The sequence below is a fragment of the Danio rerio genome, chromosome 8 (assembly GCF_049306965.1).
Source record: "Danio rerio strain Tuebingen ecotype United States chromosome 8, GRCz12tu, whole genome shotgun sequence".
Classification (NCBI taxonomy): domain Eukaryota; kingdom Metazoa; phylum Chordata; class Actinopteri; order Cypriniformes; family Danionidae; genus Danio; species Danio rerio.
Genome location: NC_133183.1, coordinates 38,778,605 through 38,806,425, shown reverse-complemented (window position 1 = coordinate 38,806,425; position 27,821 = coordinate 38,778,605). Strand labels below are relative to the sequence as shown.

The window sequence follows — 27,821 nt, the reverse complement described above, 5'->3', positions numbered from 1 at the left end:
TCAGTTCAGTGTGATTTAATCATTACTGAGAGTTTAAACACTGAAGAGCCAATTCATCGATGCGTAGCTCTACCAATCCTGAACCATGCGAGGCAGTGGCGACAGCGGAGAGGGAAAAAAAACTTCACCTGATGGGAGTGAAGAAAAAAAACCTTGAGAGAACCAGACTCAGTTGGGCACGACCATTTTAATTTCTCCGCTGGCCAAAAGTCTAGTGCAGAACTTCATTCGTCGTGGTTTAGGCTGGAAGATGGCCTCCGCGAAGACTCGTCTGTCCCTGGAGCGTCGCTGGAATCAGACTCATGTTCTCCACTCCCCACGACCATCAGCGCAGCAGCAGCTCAGGATATGGCCTGGTCCCGGATATGGAATCCTTGGGATCATCACGTCGCTGGTCTTGGATCCAATCAGTGACTCCGCATAATCTGAGGACCTCGGGATGAGTATCCGCAGGTGAAAATAGAGAATAAAGAAAATAATTAGCGTAGCTGCTGTTCATAGTGTATATAAGCAAGATGTAGAAGCCAGTGTGGAACCCGCTAGGTGATGCATTGAGTGTATGCTTTACTAAACAGATAGGTCTTTAATCTAGTTTTGAACTGGGAGAGTGTGTCTGAGCCTCGGACGTTATCAGGAAGGCTATTCCAGAGTGTAGGAGCCATGAAAGAGAAGGCTCGACCTCCTTTACTTGATTTTGCTATTCTAGGTACTACCAGAAGCCCTGAAATTTGAGATCTTAAAGAGCGAGTTGGTTTGTAGCGAGACAGAAGGTTGGTTAGATTAACAGGAGCTAGATTATTTAGAGCTTTATAGGTGAGAAGTAATATTTTAAATTCAATACGAAACTTAACAGGCAGCCAGTGTAAGGAGGATAAAATTGGGGTTATATGATCATATTTTCTAGACCTGGTCAGAACTCTGGCTGCTGCATTTTGTACTAATTGAAGTTTGTTAATAGAGGATGCTGGGCAGCCAGCAAATAGAGCATTACAGTAATCCAGTCTTGAAGTCATAAAAGCATGGACTAGCTTTTCTGCATCTGAGATGGATAGCATATTTCGTAATTTAGCGATATTTCTCAGATGAAAGAAGGCAGTTTTAGTGACATGGGATATATGGTTTTTAAAAGTTAGATTGCTGTCAAATATGACACCCAAATCTTTTATAGTAGAGCTAAAGCTAACTTTGTATCCTTCTAATTGTAAATTGAGTTGCGAGATCTGCTGTGTGCAAGATTTAGGCCCAATAAGTAACAATTCTGTTTTGTCGGAGTTTAAGAGAAGAAAATTGTTGGTCATCCAGTCTTTGATGTCTTTGATACACTCAGTTAGTTTAGAAAGTTTAGACGTCTCGTCAGGTTTAGTTGAAATATATAATTGAGTATCATCTGCATAGCAGTGAAAGCTGATCCCATGTCTTCTAATAATGTCTCCCAGAGGTAGCATATAAATTGTAAACAGTAAAGGGCCTAAAACTGATTGAGGCACCCCATACTTTACTGGGCAGATTTGTGAAGGCTGTCCATTAAGATTCACAAACTGGTAGCGGTCAGTTAAGTATGACTTAAACCATTGTATAGCCTGTCCCTGGACACCTGTAGACTTTAAGCGATTTATGAGGATATTGTGGTCTATGGTATCAAATGCCGCACTAAGATCGAGTAAAACTAATAGCGAGACGCACCCTCGGTCAGCAGTTAAGAGTAAATCGTTGGTTATTTTCACTAAGGCGGTTTCTGTACTGTGGTGAGCCCTGAAACCTGACTGAAACACTTCAAAAATATTGTTCGTCTGCAGAAAAGAGCATAATTGAGTGGAAACAACTTTTTCTAGTATTTTAGACATAAATGGAAGATTTGAAATAGGCCTATAGTTAGCTAAGTTGTTGGTGTCTAGTTGCGGTTTCTTAATAATAGGCTTAATAACAGCTAGCTTGTAAGAGTTTGGAACATGGCCTATAGATAAAGAAGAGTTGATAATGTTAAGAAGAGGTTCTCCTATAGCAGGTAGCAGCTCTTTCAGTAATTTTGTTGGAATTGAGTCCAGCATACACGTAGCTGGTTTAGAGCTATTTATAATTTTTACTAACTCTTCATGTTCTATGATTTTGAAGCAGTGTAGGTTATTATTATGATTTAATGAAATATTTACAGGATTTGGAGTATAAGCCGGTGCAGAAAGTTTGGCATCTCCTATTTTTTGTCTAAAGCCTTCTATTTTATTACTGAAAAAATTCATGAAGTAATCACTACTTATTTGCGGTGGAGTAGTTTGTTCCAAGGATGACCGATTATTAGCTAATTTATAGATGGTGTTAAATAAAAATCTAGGATTGTTATGATTATTTTCTATCAGTTTGCGCAGGTGTTCGGTCCTGGCAGATTTTAGAGCCCTCCTATAGCTGGACATACTGTCTTTGTACGCAATTCTAAAGACCTCTAAATTAGTTTTTTTCCATTTACGTTCCAGGGCGCGGGTTGCTGTTTTGAGCGCACGAGTATGACTATTATACCATGGTATAGTTTTAATCTCTCTAGCCTTTTTTAATTTGATGGGTGCCACAGTATTTAGTGTGCTAGTAAAGATGGCATCCATACTGCTGGTTACTACATCAAGATCATTTGAGTTTGCGGGTGCATTACGAAATAGAGAAAGATCAGGTAAGTTATTGATAAATTCATCTTTAGTTGACGGAACAATAGTTCTACCAGGGCGGAGTATTGGAGCGGGTTTGCTGATTTCAGGTAAACACAGCTTATATAGTAAGAGGTAGTGATCTGTAATATCATCACTTTGTGGTATAATGTCTACGTCAATAACCTCGATTCCATAAGACAGAATTAGATCTAATGTATGCTTTAAGCGATGGGTTGGGCCCACAACGTTTTGCTTTATCCCAAGTGAGTGTATTAAATCCATAAACGCGAGTCCTAATGTATCATTAGCGTCATCTATGTGGATGTTAAAGTCACCTACAATTAGCATTTTATCAGTTTTGACTAGTAAGTCAGAAATAAAATCAGAAAATTCTTTTAGAAATTTGACATAGGGTCCTGGGGGTCTATATATGGTGATTAAAGCGAGAGATAACATAGGTTTTTGTATAGTATCTGGAAGCTGAACATTAAGCGATAATACTTCAAAGGAGCTAAACATAAGTCCGTTTCTCTGTTTAATATTAAGGAAATCACTAAAGATTGATGCAACTCCACCACCACGACCAGTTTGACGAGCCTCATGTTTATATAAGAATCCTGGAGGAGTTGCTTCATTTAAGCTAATATAGTCATTTTGTTTCAGCCAGGTTTCAGTGAGACAGAGTGCATTAAGATTGTTTGACGCTGGAGGAACATCAAATTTTAACACGGAAGAGTTTTTTTTGTCTCTCTCAAATTAAAGCAATATTTCTTAATCTTGTTTTGTTTTTTTTGTTTTTTTACTGTACAGTTGCCCCAGGTGTTTATCAGGTGTGATGCCTGCTCATCTGACCTTTGACCTCGGCACTCAACTGCTGCCAGTTTTCTTTCAATGCCATGAGATTTCTGAATTCTACATGCAGGAACCGATGCATTCTTTTTTTTCCTTTTTTCTTTTTAAACAAAACAGATATGGCAGACACGGCCAAACATTGAAACTTTGGAGGGCATTGAGGGAAAAAAAAAAGCACAATATCATCAAGGGGAATAAAAGGTTTAATCAAAGCGTGCGTTTACACACGTTCATTTAAATATGGACAAAACCAACATTGGGTTATTTTTGTTATTAGATTTAAAATGCACGGACCCTATTTGACCCAGTGTTCATATATACATATGTTTTTATGAATGAATATTTTTGCATATAAAAGATAATAAAAGACTGACTAGACAGATTAGATAGTTTAATAGACAGATTGACACGTGTAGTCATTCGTTCCTGTGTATTTGATGACTAGCTTCCAGCAGTATCTGGCTGCAGACTTGCATGCAATCTGAGACACAAAGCACTCAGCGGAGCTAGTGAGGTCACTGTGAGAGGCGGGGTTAGGGGTGCACACTCACTGACAGCCTAGATTTAGCCTGGTTTTAACCAAGCCGTCTATTAGACTTTTAACCCTTATGTATTGTTCATATTGTTCAAGTGGCTGTTTTTGCCCCCAATGACCTCCATTATAACTAAACTTGTTTTAATTGCAAAGCCATGACACCAGATAGTAACTCATTCTTTATTGTTGGTGGTTTCCCTGTTGGGATGAGATAAAATGAGTCATTTTTACTTTTGATGGTCAGTTGGCACCTTTAAACACCCCAAAAAAATGCTTGCTGGGATGGTACCAAGAGGCTGTGCTCACTTCTGGACAGAGGGGGTGTAGACTTGCAGCTAGTGCCGATAAGAGGTGCAGACGCTGAGGCTGTTCTGTATGCGAGTGTTGAGGTTTTGAAACATCAGCTGACAACGTGTAGGTAGAGAGTAGCAGGTTCTGGGAGTAGATGAGCTTGTCACCGGTGTAGACTTTGACCGACTTGTGAAGTTACTCACAAGACCTCCGCTTATGGGACATTACCATTCAAATGAACCGTTTCCAGCAGAATATGACGCTTTAAAAAACTCCATCGGCACTGGTAACTATGAAAAACACGACTGAGCACTAATAGTGTACTCAACACTTTACACTGACATTTGAAGGATCACCTGACATTAAAGACTGAAGTAAGAACGCTGAAAAAAACCCATCAGATTTTAGCCCAGAAGAGTTTCTCTTTTCCTAAATTAAAGCAAAACTTCATAATATTGTGTTTATGAATTCATTCGTGTGTGTGTGTGTGTGTGTGTGTGTGTGTATGTGTGTGTTGCACTGCTGGAGTGAAGGTTAACCAGTCCACACAGTTCATGCGGCTATAATCTTTATTATCTTTTATTAATAAACTATGTACAATATTTACACGTCGGCTCCAGGTCTCTTGGATGAAGGTCTCTCAGCGACGTGGTCTCTTCTGGTCGCCGCGCGTCTCTGGTGAAGATGGGGAGCGGGACCGTTTCCCTCCGGCGTCCCGGACCGAAGATGCCGCACCTGCTGAGGACGAGGAGGGCAAAGGCTCGGTCTGGCAGGAGAAGGACGGCCTCTTTCTCTTCTCAGCAGCATAGGCCTCACTGAACAGATCGAGCGCAAACACACACAAGCAGACATCATGTGAGATTTGGACAAACACTAGAACATGCGGCTATGCCAAGTACAGTTTACTCACGCGTCTATAATGGGAATGACGTATCTGCCGCTGCCGTCTATCATGACTCCCTTTCGGTCTGGGTCGTCCACCTCCAACAGGAAGCTGCGGGGAATCCCTGTGCTCTTCCGGATGCGCTTGTGCGGCGCGGAGCGGCTGCCCTGTGAATTGAGGAGTGACAGTCAAACTCTGAGCAAACAATCTGACTGATGAGGACAAGAGCTCAAGTTCACAGCAACCGTGAGCTTGGAAAACCCAGTTACCACATTAGTGGGGCAGTGCCTAATGTGGTGTCCCGGGATCCCAAGCAGCCTCATGGCCTCACTAGTGAACATCAGAACCATGAGAATCAGCTCAGACATCTCTCACAAAGCAAACCTGTCAGTGTCTGAACGCTCACCTGCTGGAGTAGTAGCACAGGCTGGACTGGTACATCACCGCTTTCAGCTTGTCCTCCTCTGACGCCTTTGCCTCAGCCAGATTCTCAGTCTGTTTCACAGGCATTTGCACATTTGAATCTTTTTCACCCTCAACCCTTCAAACAATCTCAAATCTCCCTAAGAAGCTGAGTGCGTGTGCGTATATTGTGTGCTTTACATTGCGTTTTGCTATTGTGCTATTCATTTGTTCAATACCTTCAACAACTGCTCCAGTGAGAGGAGTGAAGGATCAGCTCTAGGTGAAGGTTCACGCCAGCGTCCAGCTTGATGTCTGCAAAACAAAGGAGCTTGTGTGACTAAAACACCAGGGACAGACCAGGAGTCTTCATATAACATCTAACAGAGGACGCGTGTGCTCATTTCACAGCACTTACCCAACAAATCTTCTGTTTGAGGACTTCAGTCCCGCCGCAGGGATCCGTCTGATGATGACCGACGTGTTTTTAGGGATGAGAGCATCATCTGTGTATTCTGACAGCAAAATAAAATCAGAATCAGCACATAATTATGGAGCACGGTATACTTTGAGAGCCATTAGCCTTTTAAAACAGCCAAAACATCCCTACATGTCAGCATCAGCACCACCTTACAGCTTCCAGAAGTGTCTGATGTAACGCATCTAATGTTAGCGTAGAACAGTTGAAGTGTCTTTTCCTCAACTCACCTTCATCAGTCTGGGCGTTGCTGATCTTCAGCTGGCAGAACTTCAGCCTCTTGCTCCTCATGATCTGCCGCTTCAGCTCCCCCGCGCTGATGTTGAGGCCTTCAAACTGGAGCGAGTCGTAGGTGAGTCGACTCTGGAACCTGTAGTGAACACAAGACATACTGAACACAAACACAAAGCACAGCGTAATAAAAAGGGTCAAACCTGAGTGATGGGAACAGCAGGCGATCAATCGACGTATCCAACGATCAATAATATCGATAATCTGGAAAAATTGTCACGGAGGACGCAGAGATCAGATGCCAATCGACACAGCGAGATTCAAACAACACCCACAGGACGGTTGTCATGGATGCTGATGATGAACACGTGACGCATGCGCTGTACAACTTCCGGCAATATTATCATTACTAATATTAATTTTATTGATAGTAGTAGTAAAATCATTGCGATAAGTATAATAAAATAAACAGCAGAACAGTTGGCCATCTCTGAATAATACACAGCGACGTTTCCCTGCACGAACGATTCAGGCCTTCGCCAAGAAGACTCGGGTGAGTCGATGATTCAGGGATTGATTCAACTGTCCGTTCATCCTATTGGCTTCTTTGGCTGAATGAATCGTTCAATGCTTTACTCAAATAAAGCGGCCTCTTGCTGCCACCTATTGGGGGTTTGCTTTTTTGTTTTCAAAAGTACTTTGACACTTTTTTAAAGGCACCTTTAAGTTCATTTTTGCACAAAAGCTCGTCTCTGTGCGTTCCAAATGGTTTGAAATTTCCTTAGCACATGGTTTTCTTGATGCGTTTGAAATTTTCAATGTAAATTCACTCGTACTTGCATTTGATCTTTATTATGCCTTAAAATCAAAACTATACTAAAGGTGTCTTATCCAAATGCAGATTTTCATTCAAAACGTTATGACAGAACCATATTACTTTACAGTGGCCCATGGATATATATATATATATATATATATATATATATATATATATATATATATATATATATATATATATATATATATATATATATATATATATATATATATGTGTGTGTGTGTGTGTGTTGCTTGTTTCTTATTTACCCATGCAGTGACTTTTAGGCATAAATACTATGTAGGCTTGCTAAAGGGTTGCATGAGAAATGTCATCATCGTGAGAGCTTGACTTTTTTTTTGTCGCTGCCTTTAGTTGTGGTGAAATGAGATGCATCATGTCGTTTATCTGTTTGTGCAGTCTGTACCTTCATTTCTGAATCGTGTGGCATCGTACTTGAAGCCAAGTCATTTAGCCCAAGGCATAGTTGTCTTAGAATGAGTAGTTTGCTGATCAAATTCCACATTTTGATGAGGCAAAACACATCTTGGATGTTTTAATTACTATTTTAGGTGAAAAACAAAACAATGAGATTTGTGTAAAATCTAAAGTTAACCAAGTCCAGCCCGCCATCTTGTCCTGCCTCTCAGTTCTCTTAAGCCTTGGGCCGGCTCTGTGAAGTGGCCTCTTTTGGGCTCATCATTGAAGACCGGACGAGCTGCAACATTTCGTTCTGCCAGGTTCTGGGAGTAGATGAGCATGTCATCGCTCTAGACTATGGTCAACTTGTGAAGTTACTCATACACCTCCGCTCATGGCATATTACCATTAAAATGAAACTTTTCCAGCAGAATATGACGCTCTAAAAAAAAAAACTCCATCGGCACTGGTAACTATGAAAAACACGACTGAGCACTAATGGTACACTCAACAATTTACACTGACATTTGAAGGATCACCTGACATTAAAGGGGTGGTCCAGAATGTTATTTTAAAGGCTTGGTTGTGTTAATAAGATGCAAAGCAATGTGTGCTCATGTTTAACTTGAAGGAAATCGTGTTATTTTTTCATAAATCTCACTTTGATTATACACAGCTACTCAGCTAACATGAAAACGACTGTCATATTTCCTAGTTCCTCTAAAAGGCCCACCCTCAAGTGACTCTGATTGGTCATCATCATAATATGCTGTGATACGCCGATCGGCTTCACGTCACGCCCTGACAAGCACGCGCGTTTTGTGTAAACAGTCAGTCAATCAGTCAGTCAACACGTGTCTGTAACGAGTGAAAATGGGATGCGGCTCCTTTAACTGTTTCTGTGCCTTTTAGTGTGTTTATGCGTGTATACGATGAAGTATTTGTAACACGAGAAGCGCATGTGCGCGGGAGAGATTTTTATTGTTCTTTTTCTCTCATGCTCGGATTAAGTTATTTTCTGTGGTGACAGAATAAAGCACAAGATGTGAGAAGAGACCTTTGTGAGCCTGGATTGATTTGTTTTTGATGTTACACTCCAGTTGGGAAATCATTGCTGTATTTTTTTTTAAATCAATGCGTTACAGGACGTCTTTCATGCATATGCGGAATATGCCTGTGTAAGTAACATGAATCGTTCACATATCTTTTGCGACTTTATTGTCCGAGTTGTAAAACGCATAGCATAGCTGCCTATAGAGAGAAACTCTGCCGTCTCCCACAGAGAGACGCAGGTGCTGGCCAAGAGTGCGTGTATGTGTATGTGTGTGTGTGCGTTTACAGCCGTTTGATAAATATAGATTTGTAACGTTAGCTAAGTCGTTAGCGGTTACCATAATTTCCCGTTGTTTACATCTTTGCTACAACACACCGTTAAAGTTAGACACTGTACATGTCATGATCAATTTTAACAAATAAAAACACTTACAGGTCATGACTCAGAGTTCACAGCGTCTCCTTGCTCCATCTTTGAGGAGATTTTAACTGAATCCAGCACTGAACTGGGAGAGATTCTGGAAGCTGTGTTTTGTCAAATCATGCTTGCTATGTATTTTATAGTTCTCTGGAACATAATTAATATTGAACTGTAAGCACTTCTGTGTTTGGGTCGTGTCATTTGGAAGCCCAACAACAGAAACAGAACAGCTCTGTGGAAACAACAGGATGGCATTTCTCTCTCTGCAGTAACGTTACAGCGCCTCTGGCCACGGCCTTAACCTGCGCAGTGTGGGATGCGCAATAACGAACTTTTGTGATCTCACAGGGGGCGGAAGTATTTTTTGTAGTCCCCAAAATTCGTTAATTGTAGGCGTTGCTAAGCTAACTCTGTACAAATCAAGGTCTCCCTTTGCATTAAACTTTGAATATTTTACATTCAGAGATGCTGTTTATGTTCACACAGATACATTACACATCAACTGAAGTTTAAAATATAATATCGTAGTGGACCACCCCTTTAAAGACTGACGTAAGAACGCTGGAGGAACATCAAATTTTAACACGGAAGAGTTTTTTTTGTCTCTCTCAAATTAAAGCAATATTTCTTAATCTTGTTGTTTTTTTTTTGTTTTTTTTACTGTACAGTTGCCCCAGGTGTTTATCAGGTGTGATGCCTGCTCATCTGACCTTTGACCTCGGCACTCAACTGCTGCCAGTTTTCTTTCAATGCCATGAGATTTCTGAATTCTACATGCAGGAACCGATGCATTCCTTTTTTTTCCTTTTTTTTTTTTAAACAAAACAGATATGGCAGACACGGCCAAACATTGAAACTTTGGAGGGCATTGAGGGGAAAAAAAAGCACAATATCATCAAGGGGAATAAAAGGTTTGATCAAAGCGTGCGTTTACACACGTTCATTTAAATATGGACAAAACCAACATTGGGTTATTTTTGTTATTAGATTTAAAATGCACGGACCCTATTTGACCCAGTGTTCATATATACATATGTTTTTATGAATGAATATTTTTGCATATAAAAGATAATAAAAGACTGACTAGACAGATTAGATAGTTTAATAGACAGATTGACACGTGTAGTCATTCGTTCCTGTGTATTTGATGACTAGCTTCCAGCAGTATCTGGCTGCAGACTTGCATGCAATCTGAGACACAAAGCACTCAGCGGAGCTAGTGAGGTCACTCTGAGAGGCGGGGTTAGGGGTGCACACTCACTGACAGCCTAGATTTAGCCTGGTTTTAACCAAGCCGTCTATTAGACTTTTAACCCTTATGTATTGTTCATATTGTTCAAGTGGCTGTTTTTGCCCCCAATGACCTCCATTATAACTAAACTTGTTTTAATTGCAAAGCCATGACACCAGATAGTAACTCATTCTTTATTGTTGGTGGTTTCCCTGTTGGGATGAGATAAAATGAGTCATTTTTACTTTTGATGGTCAGTTGGCACCTTTAAACACCCCAAAAAAATGCTTGCTGGGATGGTACCAAGAGGCTGTGCTCACTTCTGGACAGAGGGGGTGTAGACTTGCAGCTAGTGCCGATAAGTGGTGCAGACGCTGAGGCTGTTCTGTATGCGAGTGTTGAGGTTTTGAAACATCAGCTGACAGCGTGTAGGTAGAGAGTAGCAGGTTCTGGGAGTAGATGAGCTTGTCACCGGTGTAGACTTTGACCGACTTGTGAAGTTACTCACAAGACCTCCGCTTATGGGACATTACCATTCAAATGAAACGTTTCCAGCAGAATATGACGCTTCAAAAAACTCCATCGGCACTGGTAACTATGAAAAACACGACTGAGCACTAATAGTGTACTCAACACTTTACACTGACATTTGAAGGATCACCTGACATTAAAGACTGAAGTAAGAACGCTGAAAAAAACCCATCAGATTTTAGCCCAGAAGAGTTTCTCTTTTCCTAAATTAAAGCAAAACTTCATGATATTGTGTTTATGAATTCATTCGTGTGTGTGTGTGTGTGTGTGTGTGTGTGTGTGTATGTGTGTGTTGCACTGCTGGAGTGAAGGTTAACCAGTCCACACAGTTCATGCGGCTATAATCTTTATTATCTTTTATTAATAAACTATGTACAATATTTACACGTCGGCTCCAGGTCTCTTGGATGAAGGTCTCTCAGCGACGTGGTCTCTTCTGGTCGCCGCGCGTCTCTGGTGAAGATGGGGAGCGGGACCGTTTCCCTCCGGCGTCCCGGACCGAAGATGCCGCACCTGCTGAGGACGAGGAGGGCAAAGGCTCGGTCTGGCAGGAGAAGGACGGCCTCTTTCTCTTCTCAGCAGCATAGGCCTCACTGAACAGATCGAGCGCAAACACACACAAGCAGACATCATGTGAGATTTGGACAAACACTAGAACATGCGGCTATGCCAAGTACAGTTTACTCACGCGTCTATGATGGGAATGACGTATCGGCCGCTGCCGTCTATCATGACTCCCTTTCGGTCTGGGTCGTCCACCTCCAACAGGAAGCTGCGGGGAATCCCTGTGCTCTTCCGGATGCGCTTGTGCGGCGCGGAGCGGCTGCCCTGTGAATTGAGGAGTGACAGTCAAACTCTGAGCAAACAATCTGACTGATGAGGACAAGAGCTCAAGTTCACAGCAACCGTGAGCTTGGAAAACCCAGTTACCACATTAGTGGGGCAGTGCCTAATGTGGTGTCCCGGGATCCCAAGCAGCCTCATGGCCTCACTAGTGAACATCAGAACCATGAGAATCAGCTCAGACATCTCTCACAAAGCAAACCTGTCAGTGTCTGAACGCTCACCTGCTGGAGTAGTAGCACAGGCTGGACTGGTACATCACCGCTTTCAGCTTGTCCTCCTCTGACGCCTTTGCCTCAGCCAGATTCTCAGTCTGTTTCACAGGCATTTGCACATTTGAATCTTTTTCACCCTCAACCCTTCAAACAATCTCAAATCTCCCTAAGAAGCTGAGTGCGTGTGCGTATATTGTGTGCTTTACATTGCGTTTTGCTATTGTGCTATTCATTTGTTCAATACCTTCAACAACTGCTCCAGTGAGAGGAGTGAAGGATCAGCTCTAGGTGAAGGTTCACGCCAGCGTCCAGCTTGATGTCTGCAAAACAAAGGAGCTTGTGTGACTAAAACACCAGGGACAGACCAGGAGTCTTCATATAACATCTAACAGAGGACGCGTGTGCTCATTTCACAGCACTTACCCAACAAATCTTCTGTTTGAGGACTTCAGTCCCGCCGCAGGGATCCGTCTGATGATGACCGACGTGTTTTTAGGGATGAGAGCATCATCTGTGTATTCTGACAGCAAAATAAAATCAGAATCAGCACATAATTATGGAGCACGGTATACTTTGAGAGCCATTAGCCTTTTAAAACAGCCAAAACATCCCTACATGTCAGCATCAGCACCACCTTACAGCTTCCAGAAGTGTCTGATGTAACGCATCTAATGTTAGCGTAGAACAGTTGAAGTGTCTTTTCCTCAACTCACCTTCATCAGTCTGGGCGTTGCTGATCTTCAGCTGGCAGAACTTCAGCCTCTTGCTCCTCATGATCTGCCGCTTCAGCTCCCCCGCGCTGATGTTGAGGCCTTCAAACTGGAGCGAGTCGTAGGTGAGTCGACTCTGGAACCTGTAGTGAACACAAGACATACTGAACACAAACACAAAGCACAGCGTAATAAAAAGGGTCAAACCTGAGTGATGGGAACAGCAGGCGATCAATCGACGTATCCAACGATCAATAATATCGATAATCTGGAAAAATTGTCACGGAGGACGCAGAGATCAGATGCCAATCGACACAGCGAGATTCAAACAACACCCACAGGACGGTTGTCATGGATGCTGATGATGAACACGTGACGCATGCGCTGTACAACTTCCGGCAATATTATCATTACTAATATTAATTTTATTGATAGTAGTAGTAAAATCATTGCGATAAGTATAATAAAATAAACAGCAGAACAGTTGGCCATCTCTGAATAATACACAGCGACGTTTCCCTGCACGAACGATTCAGGCCTTCGCCAAGAAGACTCGGGTGAGTCGATGATTCAGGGATTGATTCAACTGTCCGTTCATCCTATTGGCTTCTTTGGCTGAATGAATCGTTCAATGCTTTACTCAAATAAAGCGGCCTCTTGCTGCCACCTATTGGGGGTTTGCTTTTTTGTTTTCAAAAGTACTTTGACACTTTTTTAAAGGCACCTTTAAGTTCATTTTTGCACAAAAGCTCGTCTCTGTGCGTTCCAAATGGTTTGAAATTTCCTTAGCACATGGTTTTCTTGATGCGTTTGAAATTTTCAATGTAAATCCACTCGTACTTGCATTTGATCTTTATTATGCCTTAAAATCAAAACTATACTAAAGGTGTCTTATCCAAATGCAGATTTTCATTCAAAACGTTATGACAGAACCATATTACTTTACAGTGGCCCATGGATATATATATATATATATATATATATATATGTGTGTGTGTGTGTGTGTGTGTGTTGCTTGTTTCTTATTTACCCATGCAGTGACTTTTAGGCATAAATACTATGTAGGCTTGCTAAAGGGTTGCATGAGAAATGTCATCATCGTGAGAGCTTGACTTTTTTTTTGTCGCTGCCTTTAGTTGTGGTGAAATGAGATGCATCATGTCGTTTATCTGTTTGTGCAGTCTGTACCTTCATTTCTGAATCGTGTGGCATCGTACTTGAAGCCAAGTCATTTAGCCCAAGGCATAGTTGTCTTAGAATGAGTAGTTTGCTGATCAAATTCCACATTTTGATGAGGCAAAACACATCTTGGATGTTTTAATTACTATTTTAGGTGAAAAACAAAACAATGAGATTTGTGTAAAATCTAAAGTTAACCAAGTCCAGCCCGCCATCTTGTCCTGCCTCTCAGTTCTCTTAAGCCTTGGGCCGGCTCTGTGAAGTGGCCTCTTTTGGGCTCATCATTGAAGACCGGACGAGCTGCAACATTTCGTTCTGCCAGGTTCTGGGAGTAGATGAGCATGTCATCGCTCTAGACTATGGTCAACTTGTGAAGTTACTCATACACCTCCGCTCATGGCATATTACCATTAAAATGAAACTTTTCCAGCAGAATATGACGCTCTAAAAAAAAAAACTCCATCGGCACTGGTAACTATGAAAAACACGACTGAGCACTAATGGTACACTCAACAATTTACACTGACATTTGAAGGATCACCTGACATTAAAGACTGACGTAAGAACGCTGGAGGAACATCAAATTTTAACACGGAAGAGTTTTTTTTGTCTCTCTCAAATTAAAGCAATATTTCTTAATCTTGTTGTTTTTTTGTTTTTTTTACTGTACAGTTGCCCCAGGTGTTTATCAGGTGTGATGCCTGCTCATCTGACCTTTGACCTCGGCACTCAACTGCTGCCAGTTTTCTTTCAATGCCATGAGATTTCTGAATTCTACATGCAGGAACCGATGCATTCCTTTTTTTTCCTTTTTTTTTTTTAAACAAAACAGATATGGCAGACACGGCCAAACATTGAAACTTTGGAGGGCATTGAGGGGAAAAAAAAGCACAATATCATCAAGGGGAATAAAAGGTTTGATCAAAGCGTGCGTTTACACACGTTCATTTAAATATGGACAAAACCAACATTGGGTTATTTTTGTTATTAGATTTAAAATGCACGGACCCTATTTGACCCAGTGTTCATATATACATATGTTTTTATGAATGAATATTTTTGCATATAAAAGATAATAAAAGACTGACTAGACAGATTAGATAGTTTAATAGACAGATTGACACGTGTAGTCATTCGTTCCTGTGTATTTGATGACTAGCTTCCAGCAGTATCTGGCTGCAGACTTGCATGCAATCTGAGACACAAAGCACTCAGCGGAGCTAGTGAGGTCACTGTGAGAGGCGGGGTTAGGGGTGCACACTCACTGACAGCCTAGATTTAGCCTGGTTTTAACCAAGCCGTCTATTAGACTTTTAACCCTTATGTATTGTTCATATTGTTCAAGTGGCTGTTTTTGCCCCCAATGACCTCCATTATAACTAAACTTGTTTTAATTGCAAAGCCATGACACCAGATAGTAACTCATTCTTTATTGTTGGTGGTTTCCCTGTTGGGATGAGATAAAATGAGTCATTTTTACTTTTGATGGTCAGTTGGCACCTTTAAACACCCCAAAAAAATGCTTGCTGGGATGGTACCAAGAGGCTGTGCTCACTTCTGGACAGAGGGGGTGTAGACTTGCAGCTAGTGCCGATAAGTGGTGCAGACGCTGAGGCTGTTCTGTATGCGAGTGTTGAGGTTTTGAAACATCAGCTGACAGCGTGTAGGTAGAGAGTAGCAGGTTCTGGGAGTAGATGAGCTTGTCACCGGTGTAGACTTTGACCGACTTGTGAAGTTACTCACAAGACCTCCGCTTATGGGACATTACCATTCAAATGAAACGTTTCCAGCAGAATATGACGCTTCAAAAAACTCCATCGGCACTGGTAACTATGAAAAACACGACTGAGCACTAATAGTGTACTCAACACTTTACACTGACATTTGAAGGATCACCTGACATTAAAGACTGAAGTAAGAACGCTGAAAAAAACCCATCAGATTTTAGCCCAGAAGAGTTTCTCTTTTCCTAAATTAAAGCAAAACTTCATGATATTGTGTTTATGAATTCATTCGTGTGTGTGTGTGTGTGTGTGTGTGTGTGTGTGTATGTGTGTGTTGCACTGCTGGAGTGAAGGTTAACCAGTCCACACAGTTCATGCGGCTATAATCTTTATTATCTTTTATGAATAAACTATGTACAATATTTACACGTCGGCTCCAGGTCTCTTGGATGAAGGTCTCTCAGCGACGTGGTCTCTTCTGGTCGCCGCGCGTCTCTGGTGAAGATGGGGAGCGGGACCGTTTCCCTCCGGCGTCCCGGACCGAAGATGCCGCACCTGCTGAGGACGAGGAGGGCAAAGGCTCGGTCTGGCAGGAGAAGGACGGCCTCTTTCTCTTCTCAGCAGCATAGGCCTCACTGAACAGATCGAGCGCAAACACACACAAGCAGACATCATGTGAGATTTGGACAAACACTAGAACATGCGGCTATGCCAAGTACAGTTTACTCACGCGTCTATGATGGGAATGACGTATCGGCCGCTGCCGTCTATCATGACTCCCTTTCGGTCTGGGTCGTCCACCTCCAACAGGAAGCTGCGGGGAATCCCTGTGCTCTTCCGGATGCGCTTGTGCGGCGCGGAGCGGCTGCCCTGTGAATTGAGGAGTGACAGTCAAACTCTGAGCAAACAATCTGACTGATGAGGACAAGAGCTCAAGTTCACAGCAACCGTGAGCTTGGAAAACCCAGTTACCACATTAGTGGGGCAGTGCCTAATGTGGTGTCCCGGGATCCCAAGCAGCCTCATGGCCTCACTAGTGAACATCAGAACCATGAGAATCAGCTCAGACATCTCTCACAAAGCAAACCTGTCAGTGTCTGAACGCTCACCTGCTGGAGTAGTAGCACAGGCTGGACTGGTACATCACCGCTTTCAGCTTGTCCTCCTCTGACGCCTTTGCCTCAGCCAGATTCTCAGTCTGTTTCACAGGCATTTGCACATTTGAATCTTTTTCACCCTCAACCCTTCAAACAATCTCAAATCTCCCTAAGAAGCTGAGTGCGTGTGCGTATATTGTGTGCTTTACATTGCGTTTTGCTATTGTGCTATTCATTTGTTCAATACCTTCAACAACTGCTCCAGTGAGAGGAGTGAAGGATCAGCTCTAGGTGAAGGTTCACGCCAGCGTCCAGCTTGATGTCTGCAAAACAAAGGAGCTTGTGTGACTAAAACACCAGGGACAGACCAGGAGTCTTCATATAACATCTAACAGAGGACGCGTGTGCTCATTTCACAGCACTTACCCAACAAATCTTCTGTTTGAGGACTTCAGTCCCGCCGCAGGGATCCGTCTGATGATGACCGACGTGTTTTTTAGGGATGAGAGCATCATCTGTGTATTCTGACAGCAAAATAAAATCAGAATCAGCACATAATTATGGAGCACGGTATACTTTGAGAGCCATTAGCCTTTTAAAACAGCCAAAACATCCCTACATGTCAGCATCAGCACCACCTTACAGCTTCCAGAAGTGTCTGATGTAACGCATCTAATGTTAGCGTAGAACAGTTGAAGTGTCTTTTCCTCAACTCACCTTCATCAGTCTGGGCGTTGCTGATCTTCAGCTGGCAGAACTTCAGCCTCTTGCTCCTCATGATCTGCCGCTTCAGCTCCCCCGCGCTGATGTTGAGGCCTTCAAACTGGAGCGAGTCGTAGGTGAGTCGACTCTGGAACCTGTAGTGAACACAAGACATACTGAACACAAACACAAAGCACAGCGTAATAAAAAGGGTCAAACCTGAGTGATGGGAACAGCAGGCGATCAATCGACGTATCCAACGATCAATAATATCGATAATCTGGAAAAATTGTCACGGAGGACGCAGAGATCAGATGCCAATCGACACAGCGAGATTCAAACAACACCCACAGGACGGTTGTCATGGATGCTGATGATGAACACGTGACGCATGCGCTGTACAACTTCCGGCAATATTATCATTATTAATATTAATTTTATTGATAGTAGTAGTAAAATCATTGCGATAAGTATAATAAAATAAACAGCAGAACAGTTGGCCATCTCTGAATAATACACAGCGACGTTTCCCTGCACGAACGATTCAGGCCTTCGCCAAGAAGACTCGGGTGAGTCGATGATTCAGGGATTGATTCAACTGTCCGTTCATCCTATTGGCTTCTTTGGCTGAATGAATCGTTCAATGCTTTACTCAAATAAAGCGGCCTCTTGCTGCCACCTATTGGGGGTTTGCTTTTTTGTTTTCAAAAGTACTTTGACACTTTTTTAAAGGCACCTTTAAGTTCATTTTTGCACAAAAGCTCGTCTCTGTGCGTTCCAAATGGTTTGAAATTTCCTTAGCACATGGTTTTCTTGATGCGTTTGAAATTTTCAATGTAAATCCACTCGTACTTGCATTTGATCTTTATTATGCCTTAAAATCAAAACTATACTAAAGGTGTCTTATCCAAATGCAGATTTTCATTCAAAACGTTATGACAGAACCATATTGCTTTACAGTGGCCCATGGATATATATATGTGTGTGTGTGTGTGTGTGTGTGTGTGTGTGTGTGTGTGTTTGTTTTTATTACATGGTGGGGACCTCAGCATGATAGCACACTCACAAAGTGGGGACCAAAAACATAGTGGGGACCGATCGCCCGGTCCCCACTATGTTTTGCCTTTAAAAGACTCAGGGGGCGTTGCTGATATGCCTAGTGCAGTTTTTTCACTGATCCCCACCTTGACCATTTACCTGAATTGAGTGTGTAAGTGTGTGTCGGCGCACTGCTCTATAGCGCTCCTGTAGTCGGATGGCGGTACTGCACCCTGACACACGCTTGACGCAATTCACACACTCTGCCTACTGCACATGCGCAATCTCATAAATGAATCCGACTTTAATCAACTTAATTAAGATCTATCATCAAATTATTCGAATTTTTGGGTAAGTTAGAATGTTTTTCACCATCATAATGTAATAAAATAGGTTATATGACAAATACTTATGTTGCATATTTTGACAGTTATCAGGTATAGTTAATTAAATGTTTTAACGAATTTCCTGGGTGTTTTAATCGATGTTGTTTCAAATTACGTATTAATATAACACTGATAAGACACAAACTACAGTTCGGTATGTAATTTAACTTGTTTACACGAGTAAAAGTTACTCGCGCTAATGTGCTAACGTGCTAACTGCCCGGTGCTACGTGAGTCAGAGGCCGGGGTGGAGTGCATGAGCCGCGGTCAGACAGTCACCAATCACCGGGCGGCTAAATGGATCGACGGAGGATAAAACCATTAAAAGATGCGGAGAAACACATCACCAGCTCCACTGACAAGACCCATTCACTGGAAACCGAATATATAGAAGGTTACTAAGGTATGTTTTCATAGTTCTTGTATCGTACTTTTTAAATGGTTAATTGCTTTAAACATTTAACGTTAATCCTGAAATGACACTATTATATACTATTTATACGTTAATGTAGTAATATAACGTTAGAGGTTATAATTAAAATGTGGGGCTATCTGGTCCTAGAAATGTACTTAATTTATTGTTCTATGACGTGTAGAAACGTTTTATTTTAGATAAATAATTATAATACATAAATGTTCACTGTGTGTGTTTTATTTATTTATTTGCTGTCAAATGGTAGCCTTTTACAATAAGGTTAAATTAGTTAATGCTGGTTAATGCATTTACTAACATGAACAATACATAATACTTTATTACAGTATTTGTTCATGTTTGTTAACTTTAGTAAATGAAAATAAAGTTGTTCATTACTAGTTGAACACGCACAATGCATTAATTATTGCAATGCATTATTACTGGTACAAGCATGAATGTAGATTTGAATAATGCATTAGTAATTAGTAAATGTTAAACTGATTAATAAATGCTGTACATGCATTGTTCATTACTAGGTCATGTTAGTAAGTAGTAGTACATTAACTAATAAAACCTGATTGTAAAGTGTGACCTGTAAACAATTAAAGTGGAAAAAAAGTTCTTTAAAACTGTCCTAAGAAAGAAGAACAGGTGTTCAATAGTATTAGAACAACATTGAGGAAAGGTTCTGATCCACTTCAAAAGGTTTACTGTATTTATAATTCACACACAGAGAGGATGCTAATGTGAGGTTTTTGTAGTTTTTGAACCCTACACATTTCATTAAATCTTTTAGGTCAGAGTTTGCGTTGTCCACATTTATTAAAGGAAGTTTTGTGGTTGAGTACAAATGATAGAGCTTGTGGAAGCAAAGCATATATGAGATATAATAAAAATACTGTCTTTATGTTTGACTTTATATGGTAAAACAAGAACAGGTGGTTAAGTGTTTTCCCCATTCAAATGTACATGTATATATTATATTCATTCTGTTTGTATTCATGCCATAGTTTAGCTTTTTATTGCTATGAGAGGGCATAATTAAAATGTTGCTTGCTCTTTTCTCTTAGTTTTGCAGCATTGATGCCGATCATGAGGACGATCTGCACCCTAACTGCACTGTCAATAAGATCGTTGTTCAGAGAAAACCTCATTTGTGCCTTTTTGCAATCAGGGATATTTTCTTTGGAGAGGAAATAACGTTTGACTATGGCGCATGTGATTGGCCTTGGAGAAAGGTTTGACATTTTGATTACTTAATACATTAATCCTTAATACATTCAGCAAAGCTAAGAGTTTTTTAATGTTAATATAGATTAAGGGTAAATCTGTTCAAAAATAAAGAGTTTGCATCATCCATAAGAGATAATGAAATCAATCTCTTAATATCTTCTTCTTGTCTTAATGGGTAAAAAAGTTTAATTAATTGGGTAATGCTTTACTTTAAAGGGGGGTTCATAAGACTGTCATGAAAGCTTTATAGTCATGACATGACTTGTATAACAAAGCTGTTTTTAAATAGCTTTCATTGAAGGATGCCCATATGACTGCAGAAGAAAACTGCTCCGACAACTCTCTGATGAGGTATGTTTATTAGTATTATTATTATTAGTAGTAGTAGTAGTAGTAGTAGTAGTAGATGTTGTTGCTGTAGTAGTGCATTTAATTGTAATTATTTAACTTAGTGTGTGTCCTAATTTATGAACATATGCAATAGTGTAACATTGTGGGGACCAGAGGCATGTTAGAGAAGCTGTGAAACACACTTAGTCCTCAATACACACACAGTACGGTCTGACATAGTGGGGACCAGGAGCCCTGAGTACTACTGTCTAATTATTATTTTGTGTTTTTTATATTCAGCTTTCATTGAAGTATGATCATATGACGAGAAGAAGAGAACTGCTCTGCTCCAGTAGGAGACCCACAACCCTCTGATGAGGTGTGTTTAAATTTAATAATAATAATAATTATTATTAGTAGTAGTAGTAGAAGTAGAAGTGTGTGTCCTAATTGGTGAACGTATGCACTAGTGTAACATTGTGGGGACCAGAGGCATGTTAGAGAAACTGTGAAACACACTTAGTCCTGAATACACACTCAGTACGGTCTGACATTGTGGGGACCGGAACCCTTGAGTACTGCTGTCTAACTAATATAAATTTTTTTATTTTCAGCTTATATTGAAGGATGACCATATGACAGAGGAAGAGAACTGCTCTGCTCCAGCACGTGACCCACAACTCTGATGAGGTGTGTTTAATGTTGTTGTTATTTTTATTAGTAGTAGTAGTAGTAGTTGTAGTAGTTGTTGTTGTAGTAGTAGTGCATTTAATTGTAATTATTTTCTTAATCAAAATCTAGAAATGAAATAGAGTGTGTGTCCTAATTGGTGAACCCATGCACTAGTGTAACATTGTGGGGACCAGAGGCATGTTAGAGAAGCTGTGAAACACACTTAGTCCTCAATACACACACAGTAAGGTCTGACATAGTGGGGACCGCGACCCTTGAGTACTGCTGTCTAACTAATATATATTTTTTATATTCAGCTTTTATTGAAGGATGACCATATGACAGAGGAAGAGAACTGCTCTGCTCCAACACGTAACTCACAACTCTGTTATTGCATATCAGATTCAACGAACCGTTTACTACGGATTTCATGTAATTTTGATAACTGTGCATTAATCAGATGTCATCAAGCTGCTGTGCCGTCAGCCAATCGTTGTATTGCTGATAATGATTTTGAGGATCGATAGATCTGTCACAACACACAGTCACAACACCTCTCAGATCAGTTTAATCTGATTCGCAAACTTTTTTGAAGAACCAAATTAGCCTAAGATGAGTTATCAAGATTAAAAGATCCAGGATCTGTAATATATTCTTAGATTATTTAAGCGAGGTCCGAAGAACAGACCCCTGGACCCTTGAGTACTACTGTCTAAATTATATTTTTCAAAATAAAAATTATAAATTATATATAAAAATATATAAAATATATTTATAAGATATTTATAAAATTATATATAAAATATACATTTTTAATTATATACAGTTAAAGTCAGAATTATTAGCCCCCTTGTTTATTTCTTGTACTAAATTTCTGTTTAATGGAAAGCAGATTTTTTAAACACATTTCTAATCATAACAGTGTTAATAACTCATCTCTAATAACTGATTTATTTTCTCTTTGCCATGATGACAGTAAAAATTATTTGACTAGATATTTTTCAAGACACTTCTATACAGCTTAAAGTGACATTTAAAGGCTTCACTAAGTTAATTAGGGTAACTAGGCAAGTTATTGGAGGGATAATAATATTGACCTTAAAATGGTTCATAAAAAATTAAAACTGCTTTTATTCTAGCTGAAATAAAACAAATAAGACTTTCTCCAGAAGAAAAAAATATTATCAGAAATACTATGAAAAAATTCCCTGCTCTGTTACACATCATTTGGCAAATATTTGTAAAAAAGTTTTAAAAAGGTGGGCTGACTTCAACTGTATATACTTTCATATATATATATATATATATATATATATATATATATATATATATATATATATATATATATATATATATATACACACAGTTGAAGTCAGAATTATTAGACCCCTTGGAATTTTTCTCTTCTTTTTTAAATATTTCCTAAACGATGTTTAACAGAGCAAGGAAATTTTCACAGTGTGTCTGATAATATTTTTTTCTTCTGGAGAAAGTCTTATTTGTTTTATTTTGACTAGAATAAAAACAATTTACATTTTTTTAAACACCGTTTAAGGGACAAAATTATTAGCCTCTTTAAGCTATATTTTTTTCTCGATAATCTACAGAACAAACCATCATTATACAATAACTTGACTAATTACCCTAACCTGTCTAGTTAACCTAATTACCCTAGTGAAGCCTTTAAATTTCACTTTAAGCTGTATAGAAGTGTCTTAAAGAATATCTAGTCTAATATTATTTACTGTCGTCATGGCAAAGAGAAAATAAGTCCATTATTAGAAATGATTATTAGAAATAGTTATTAAAACTATTATGTTTAGAAATGTGTTGAAAAAAATCTTCTCTCCGTTAAACAGAAATTGGGGAAATAATAAACAAGCTGTCTAATAATTCAGGGGGGCTAATAATTCTGACTTCAACTGTATATAAAGAGTTTCATTGCAGAACGAGATATATCCATTTAAAAAAATGTTGGTAATTTTGACATTATTTTTCAGGACATCAACAGTCAAGTTCATTCACAATTTTTGTACATTAAACTATAACTTGAGCTCAGTGAAGGCCAGGAACACAATATTTTCAAATCCAGGATATTTTTTATTTAATTTTATGTCTATAATTAAGTAAAAAAAGACATGCCAAAATGCTACATATTAATCCAACCCACATTGTCAAACATGGAATAATATATGCAAAGATTGATTAATAATAATAAGATTCTAAGTTAGATTTGGCCAGAATGTACACAACATAACATAACATAACTTTTTTTTTTTTTTTTTTGCAAAACGCTACATCCACCTTAGGCTATATTATACTACATTAATACCATTACCAAAAGCTAGTGAATCAATGTTTTGTTTGATAAGTAAGATTAAGTTAGTTAGATAAATGACCTTTAGCTTGGTACAGAAAGAGTGGGGGGCGGCTCCTTCCACACCGCTGCAGAAAACCAAACCTGTATGATTAGAGCGGGCGGAGCTGAGTCCGTGACACAAACTTGCCTCGCTATGTCATATTTAATGAATTATTTCACTGTAATAATAATAATAGCTTATTTATTTGGTTGTGAAAAAGCTAAACCGTTTTCTCCATAACAACATGTGCCCTTTAAGTTCCTTTGTAATAAATCAACAACAACAAGAATTAATTTTAAATAATAGGTGCAACCACATAAATAAATCTTCAGATAGGCTACTCAGCTACATTTAAGAAATTATTTAAAAAATAAACTTATAAAGAACACTTGCAGACAGGTATCTTGTGATGGGGAGTAGGAAAAAAGGCGCTCCTAGGCCTTCTCTTGACATCAGCGGAGACTCGTTCCCTGCTGCATTTGTGTATTGTTGACGCAGACGTATCTTATTCTGGTCCACTTTTGTGGCCTTTTTATAATTTTTTGTGAAGTTGAAGACTTCATCTTCTATCGCTAAATCAATGAGCAAACTCTGAGCACTTCACCGGTAATGACTCTCTTCCCAGGGGATGCTGAGCTCGCGCCGCATCCTGAACGCTCTCTAACTGTTATATCGCACTTTGTAAAGAAACTGGTCTGACGGATATTGCGTTTTGTGAAAAAAAAATACGTTTTGTACTTGGCCTAAAATGTGCATTCTTAAATGTTATTAATGGCAGCAATTCACACATAGATTAAGGTACATCTGAACAGTGATTTCCAATAATAAAATCCAAATGTCAAAAAATGCCGTTTATCGCATTTTGCAACCAAACTCTTCATATGTATGTGTGTGTTATGACTGTATGACTGCAGAAGAGAACTGCTCTGTTCCCACAACTCAGTTTTTCTGGGACTTGAAAACAGACGCTCAGCAGATTTTAAAGGGGGGAATCTTGATCAAATCGTGGGTTTACACACAAACATGTAATACAGTGCCAGATTTTCTGGATGTTATATACACATTTGTATTTGCAAACATATACCATATTGTTTTAAATGATGTATTTTTGTGTGGGTTTTTACATTCAGAGAAAGTTACAGTGGATCGTGATTTTGGAGGAGGTGAAGTCCAATCTAAAAGGTAAAAATATTATTTATTTTTCTAATCAGATTTTTTCTTTTTTCAGAATGTTTATTTTTATCATGATATGTATGTGCTATGTTTGAAAACTATTTTTAAGCTACCATCACACGCTTTTACCCATTAAAAAGAACAACACAAAATCAAATAAATATTTTGGTAAGCTTTATGCAGAGAAGTCAACTCTCAGACTTGATTTTTACTTTCAGAGTCCCCTCAAGTATCATCACTATGGTACAGTGTCTGTGAAGATAGTGATGCAGACCCAGCATTCACAAAAAAGAGAGGTATGATCATTAAAGTTAATTTGTGACTGACTTGTTTTATTGTACAAGTCCAAATGCACAAGCTCATTTACATAACATGTAGGGTAAAACAGGACAGAAGCACATTACTTCCATGATGATTTCAGTACAGTTGCACTTGATGTCTCATTTCATGTTAGTTAAACAATATTGCTAAATACTTTGGAAAAATATACTAATTGCATATCTGGTTACACTTTATTTTGATAATTTACTTTACTACTACTACTAACTACTAACTACAAGTAACTGCAACTACTTGTCAACTAACAGCCATTAGACTGTCTGTTAGAATCAACACTGCTAATGCTCTACTAAATTTATATAAGAATTAGTCATATTGTACTAATTTTGAGCGTAACCTAACAGTCTGCTGTACTATTTACTGAGACCAATGAGAGTTGGTTTTATTGAGGTAACCTTAACTGTCAGCTAATACTCTACACTCTAAAATTAATAAAAATAAGTAATAATAATTAAATTAGCAGTTTTTCATAATTTGTTTTTATGAAATCTGTTTGTTTCTGCTTTTGAATTGCATTATGGGATCTTGATCTTTCTTCCAACAACTTTTAATCTTAAAAAGTAAAAAAAAGTGACTTTTTGTTTGGGTTGTTGTTGTATATTATGCTACAGAAACCTTGTAATAAACTGCCGGTACATTTTCTGTTATTCTAAAGACTTATTTATCTCTATATATTATTTCTTATACATTATATTATTTCAAACTACTAAAATGTCAGTAAAAGTCACTTTGTTAAACTGTAGAGTTGAATTTTCAACATCAAAAGTGCACAGAGCAGAGATCAACATCCCATAATGCAATTCACCACCACAAAAAAACAAACAAAAAAAAAAACACTTGTAAATCACAAAATACAGGAACTGGTAATGAACAGATATCTGTTACAGTGTAGTGTTTTGAGCTAAACTTGAGCTAACAGTCTGCTAATACTCTACTGATAATCAGATGAGCGTTAGTCTTATTGAAATACTCTAATACATAATACTTTACGGTGAGATAATTAACGTAGTTGCAGAGTTACGCATAGTTAGAAGAATGTCTAAACTGGACTATGGAATAAAGTGTAACCCCATTAACCAGATTTGAAGTTAATAGGAAGTATTTTTTAATCCATCTCCATCTTAAGTATTTTTAATAATAGGCAAGACATATTTTTCTAGCATTTTCTATCACAATATTAAACTAACATAACAGCACATGTTGTAAAAATGACTGAACATTTATGCAACTAAAACCACTTTTTTATATTTTAACCACCCATAGGTCCCATAAAGAGAAGATCCTGGAGCAAACAGGAAGTACATGCTGTGGTGAAAGCTGAACCATTGGCTCTAAAAACCAGAGATCAGCTTTGGATTTTTATATTAAAAACTGAATCTCGGCTCTTTAGATAAAAAATCTGAATAACACTTTTATAGTAAGTATACACTATACATCATTAGTTTAGCACTAACTCTACATTAATAGACTTTAGGAAGCAGTTTATAAATACAGCTTCAAACGCTGTATTCTTGACTTGACTTAATTGTATTTTCATGCTTTGTTACTGATTCATTTTTCATTACTATATTATGTATTGCATTATTTACAAACTATTTGTATATAAGAGTAGTTGGTGGTTTTTAAGATAATTCAGAATGAGTTATTAAATGATTAATAAACTATTCAAATGAGCATTTATACATGTTATATTCAGGCATATAGTAATTGTAACCATGTGTGTTAGTAAATGCTATAATAACACAACTTCATGCAGTTTTGTGACCTAAGGACTGTTTATAGTTGATAAATCCCTTATAAATGTCAATTTAAGGCTCAGTATCTAATGAACAATAAATCTTTGCAATCTTATTTTAAAAATTCTGTAAAGTTTAAACATTGCAAAATAAAAATACAACATCATTTCAAAACAACAATTAACAATATGACAAGATTCATTTCAGTGTTTCTGTGATGTTTGCACTGTACAGTAATTTTATATTTTGATAAGATTGCAAAGATTTATTTTTCATTAGATAGTTTCATTTGTGTATCTTGAAATTAATGGAAAAAAAAAAATATATATATATATCTTCTTTGGCCTTAGTCCCGTATGATTGCGGGGTCGGCTCTTTTTGGAACAAGTCCTTCAGTTTTAGACTTGTCCATATGATAACGACTTTTTTACACCTTCCGGCCAGCCTGTCATATGGGCCTGTCACACTCATACACTAGGGACAATTTAGCCTTCCCAATTCACCTGTAGCATGTCTTTGGACTGTGCCTTTGCACCCGGAGGAAACCCACACGAATGCAGGGAGAACATGCAAACTTCTCACAGAAATGCCAACTGAACCGAGGTTCAAACCAGTGACCCAGCGACCTTCTTGCTGTGAGGCGACAGCACTACCTACCGCGCCACTGCTTCACCATATATATATATAAAGCTATAAATCACTCCCCCTTTTAATTTATTTCTTTTTTTCTGTGTAGAATATAGCTGAGATTTTAATTTTCATTTATAAGGGATTTATAAAGCATCAATAGTCCTCACTTTAGATTAGCTCACAAAACTGCATGAAGTTGAGTTTATAAAGCATTATTTAACATGCAGAAAAACGTATTATATGCAGGGCTCCAAACCG

General features: G+C 38.9%; 4 protein-coding genes and 1 long non-coding RNA gene across 14 annotated transcripts in view; 1 reads left to right on the top strand and 4 right to left on the bottom strand.

The window, feature by feature from the left end:
* LOC141375737 (E3 ubiquitin-protein ligase RBBP6-like) overlaps nt 1-27,821 on the bottom strand; it is a 307,115-nt gene that overhangs the window by 98,126 nt on the left and 181,168 nt on the right. The gene's annotated exons all lie outside the window — the stretch shown is intronic.
* Nucleotides 3,595-8,267, bottom strand: LOC141375750 (E3 ubiquitin-protein ligase RBBP6-like). Of its 2 annotated transcripts, XM_073910698.1 has the most exons (7): nt 7,553-8,267; nt 6,308-6,447; nt 6,018-6,114; nt 5,839-5,914; nt 5,604-5,692; nt 5,225-5,364; nt 3,595-5,129 (listed from the first exon to the last, which is right to left on the bottom strand). In XM_073910698.1, the coding sequence occupies exons 2-6, from the start codon at nt 6,366-6,368 to the stop codon at nt 5,265-5,267; spliced, it is 423 nt and encodes a 140-aa protein (XP_073766799.1). In that variant the 5' UTR covers nt 6,369-6,447; nt 7,553-8,267; the 3' UTR covers nt 3,595-5,129; nt 5,225-5,264. The 2 variants fall into 2 exon arrangements, with proteins under 2 accessions (XP_073766799.1, XP_073766798.1); XM_073910697.1 differs by lacking the exon at nt 7,553-8,267 and having other exon boundaries at nt 4,871-5,129; nt 6,308-7,257.
* LOC141375681 (E3 ubiquitin-protein ligase RBBP6-like) lies at nt 11,117-15,826 on the bottom strand. 2 transcript variants are annotated; one of them, XM_073910526.1, is made up of 7 exons: nt 12,553-13,503; nt 12,263-12,359; nt 12,084-12,159; nt 11,849-11,937; nt 11,712-11,772; nt 11,470-11,609; nt 11,117-11,374 (listed from the first exon to the last, which is right to left on the bottom strand). In XM_073910526.1, exons 1-7 carry the CDS (start codon nt 12,710-12,712, stop codon nt 11,200-11,202), a joined length of 798 nt encoding a protein of 265 aa, XP_073766627.1. In that variant the 5' UTR covers nt 12,713-13,503; the 3' UTR covers nt 11,117-11,199. The 2 variants fall into 2 exon arrangements, with proteins under 2 accessions (XP_073766627.1, XP_073766628.1); XM_073910527.1 differs by lacking the exon at nt 11,712-11,772 and having other exon boundaries at nt 12,553-15,826.
* On the bottom strand, nt 14,556-17,607 carry LOC141375668 (E3 ubiquitin-protein ligase RBBP6-like). 3 transcript variants are annotated; one of them, XM_073910492.1, is made up of 7 exons: nt 17,193-17,607; nt 16,976-17,073; nt 16,797-16,872; nt 16,562-16,650; nt 16,425-16,485; nt 16,183-16,322; nt 14,556-16,087 (listed from the first exon to the last, which is right to left on the bottom strand). In XM_073910492.1, the coding sequence occupies exons 1-7, from the start codon at nt 17,424-17,426 to the stop codon at nt 15,913-15,915; spliced, it is 873 nt and encodes a 290-aa protein (XP_073766593.1). In that variant the 5' UTR covers nt 17,427-17,607; the 3' UTR covers nt 14,556-15,912. The 3 variants fall into 3 exon arrangements, with proteins under 3 accessions (XP_073766593.1, XP_073766595.1, XP_073766594.1); XM_073910494.1 differs by having other exon boundaries at nt 17,169-17,604; XM_073910493.1 differs by having other exon boundaries at nt 17,267-17,604.
* The window catches only part of LOC141374985 (uncharacterized), a 60,056-nt gene continuing 49,837 nt past the window's right edge, over nt 17,603-27,821 (top strand). For 2 of the 6 annotated variants that reach the window (XR_012384508.1, XR_012384505.1), the window contains exons 1-10: nt 18,546-18,640; nt 18,915-19,078; nt 20,161-20,328; nt 20,613-20,674; nt 20,954-21,032; nt 21,268-21,343; nt 21,643-21,697; nt 24,816-24,867; nt 25,077-25,154; nt 26,461-26,614. This is a non-coding gene — a long non-coding RNA (uncharacterized lncRNA). Of the gene's footprint in view, nt 17,821-18,545; nt 18,641-18,910; nt 19,079-20,160; nt 20,329-20,612; nt 20,675-20,953; nt 21,033-21,267; nt 21,344-21,642; nt 21,698-24,815; nt 24,868-25,076; nt 25,155-26,460; nt 26,615-27,821 lie in introns of those variants that run through there. The other 4 variants (XR_012384507.1, XR_012384506.1, XR_012384509.1 and 1 more) reach the window with 3 other exon arrangements.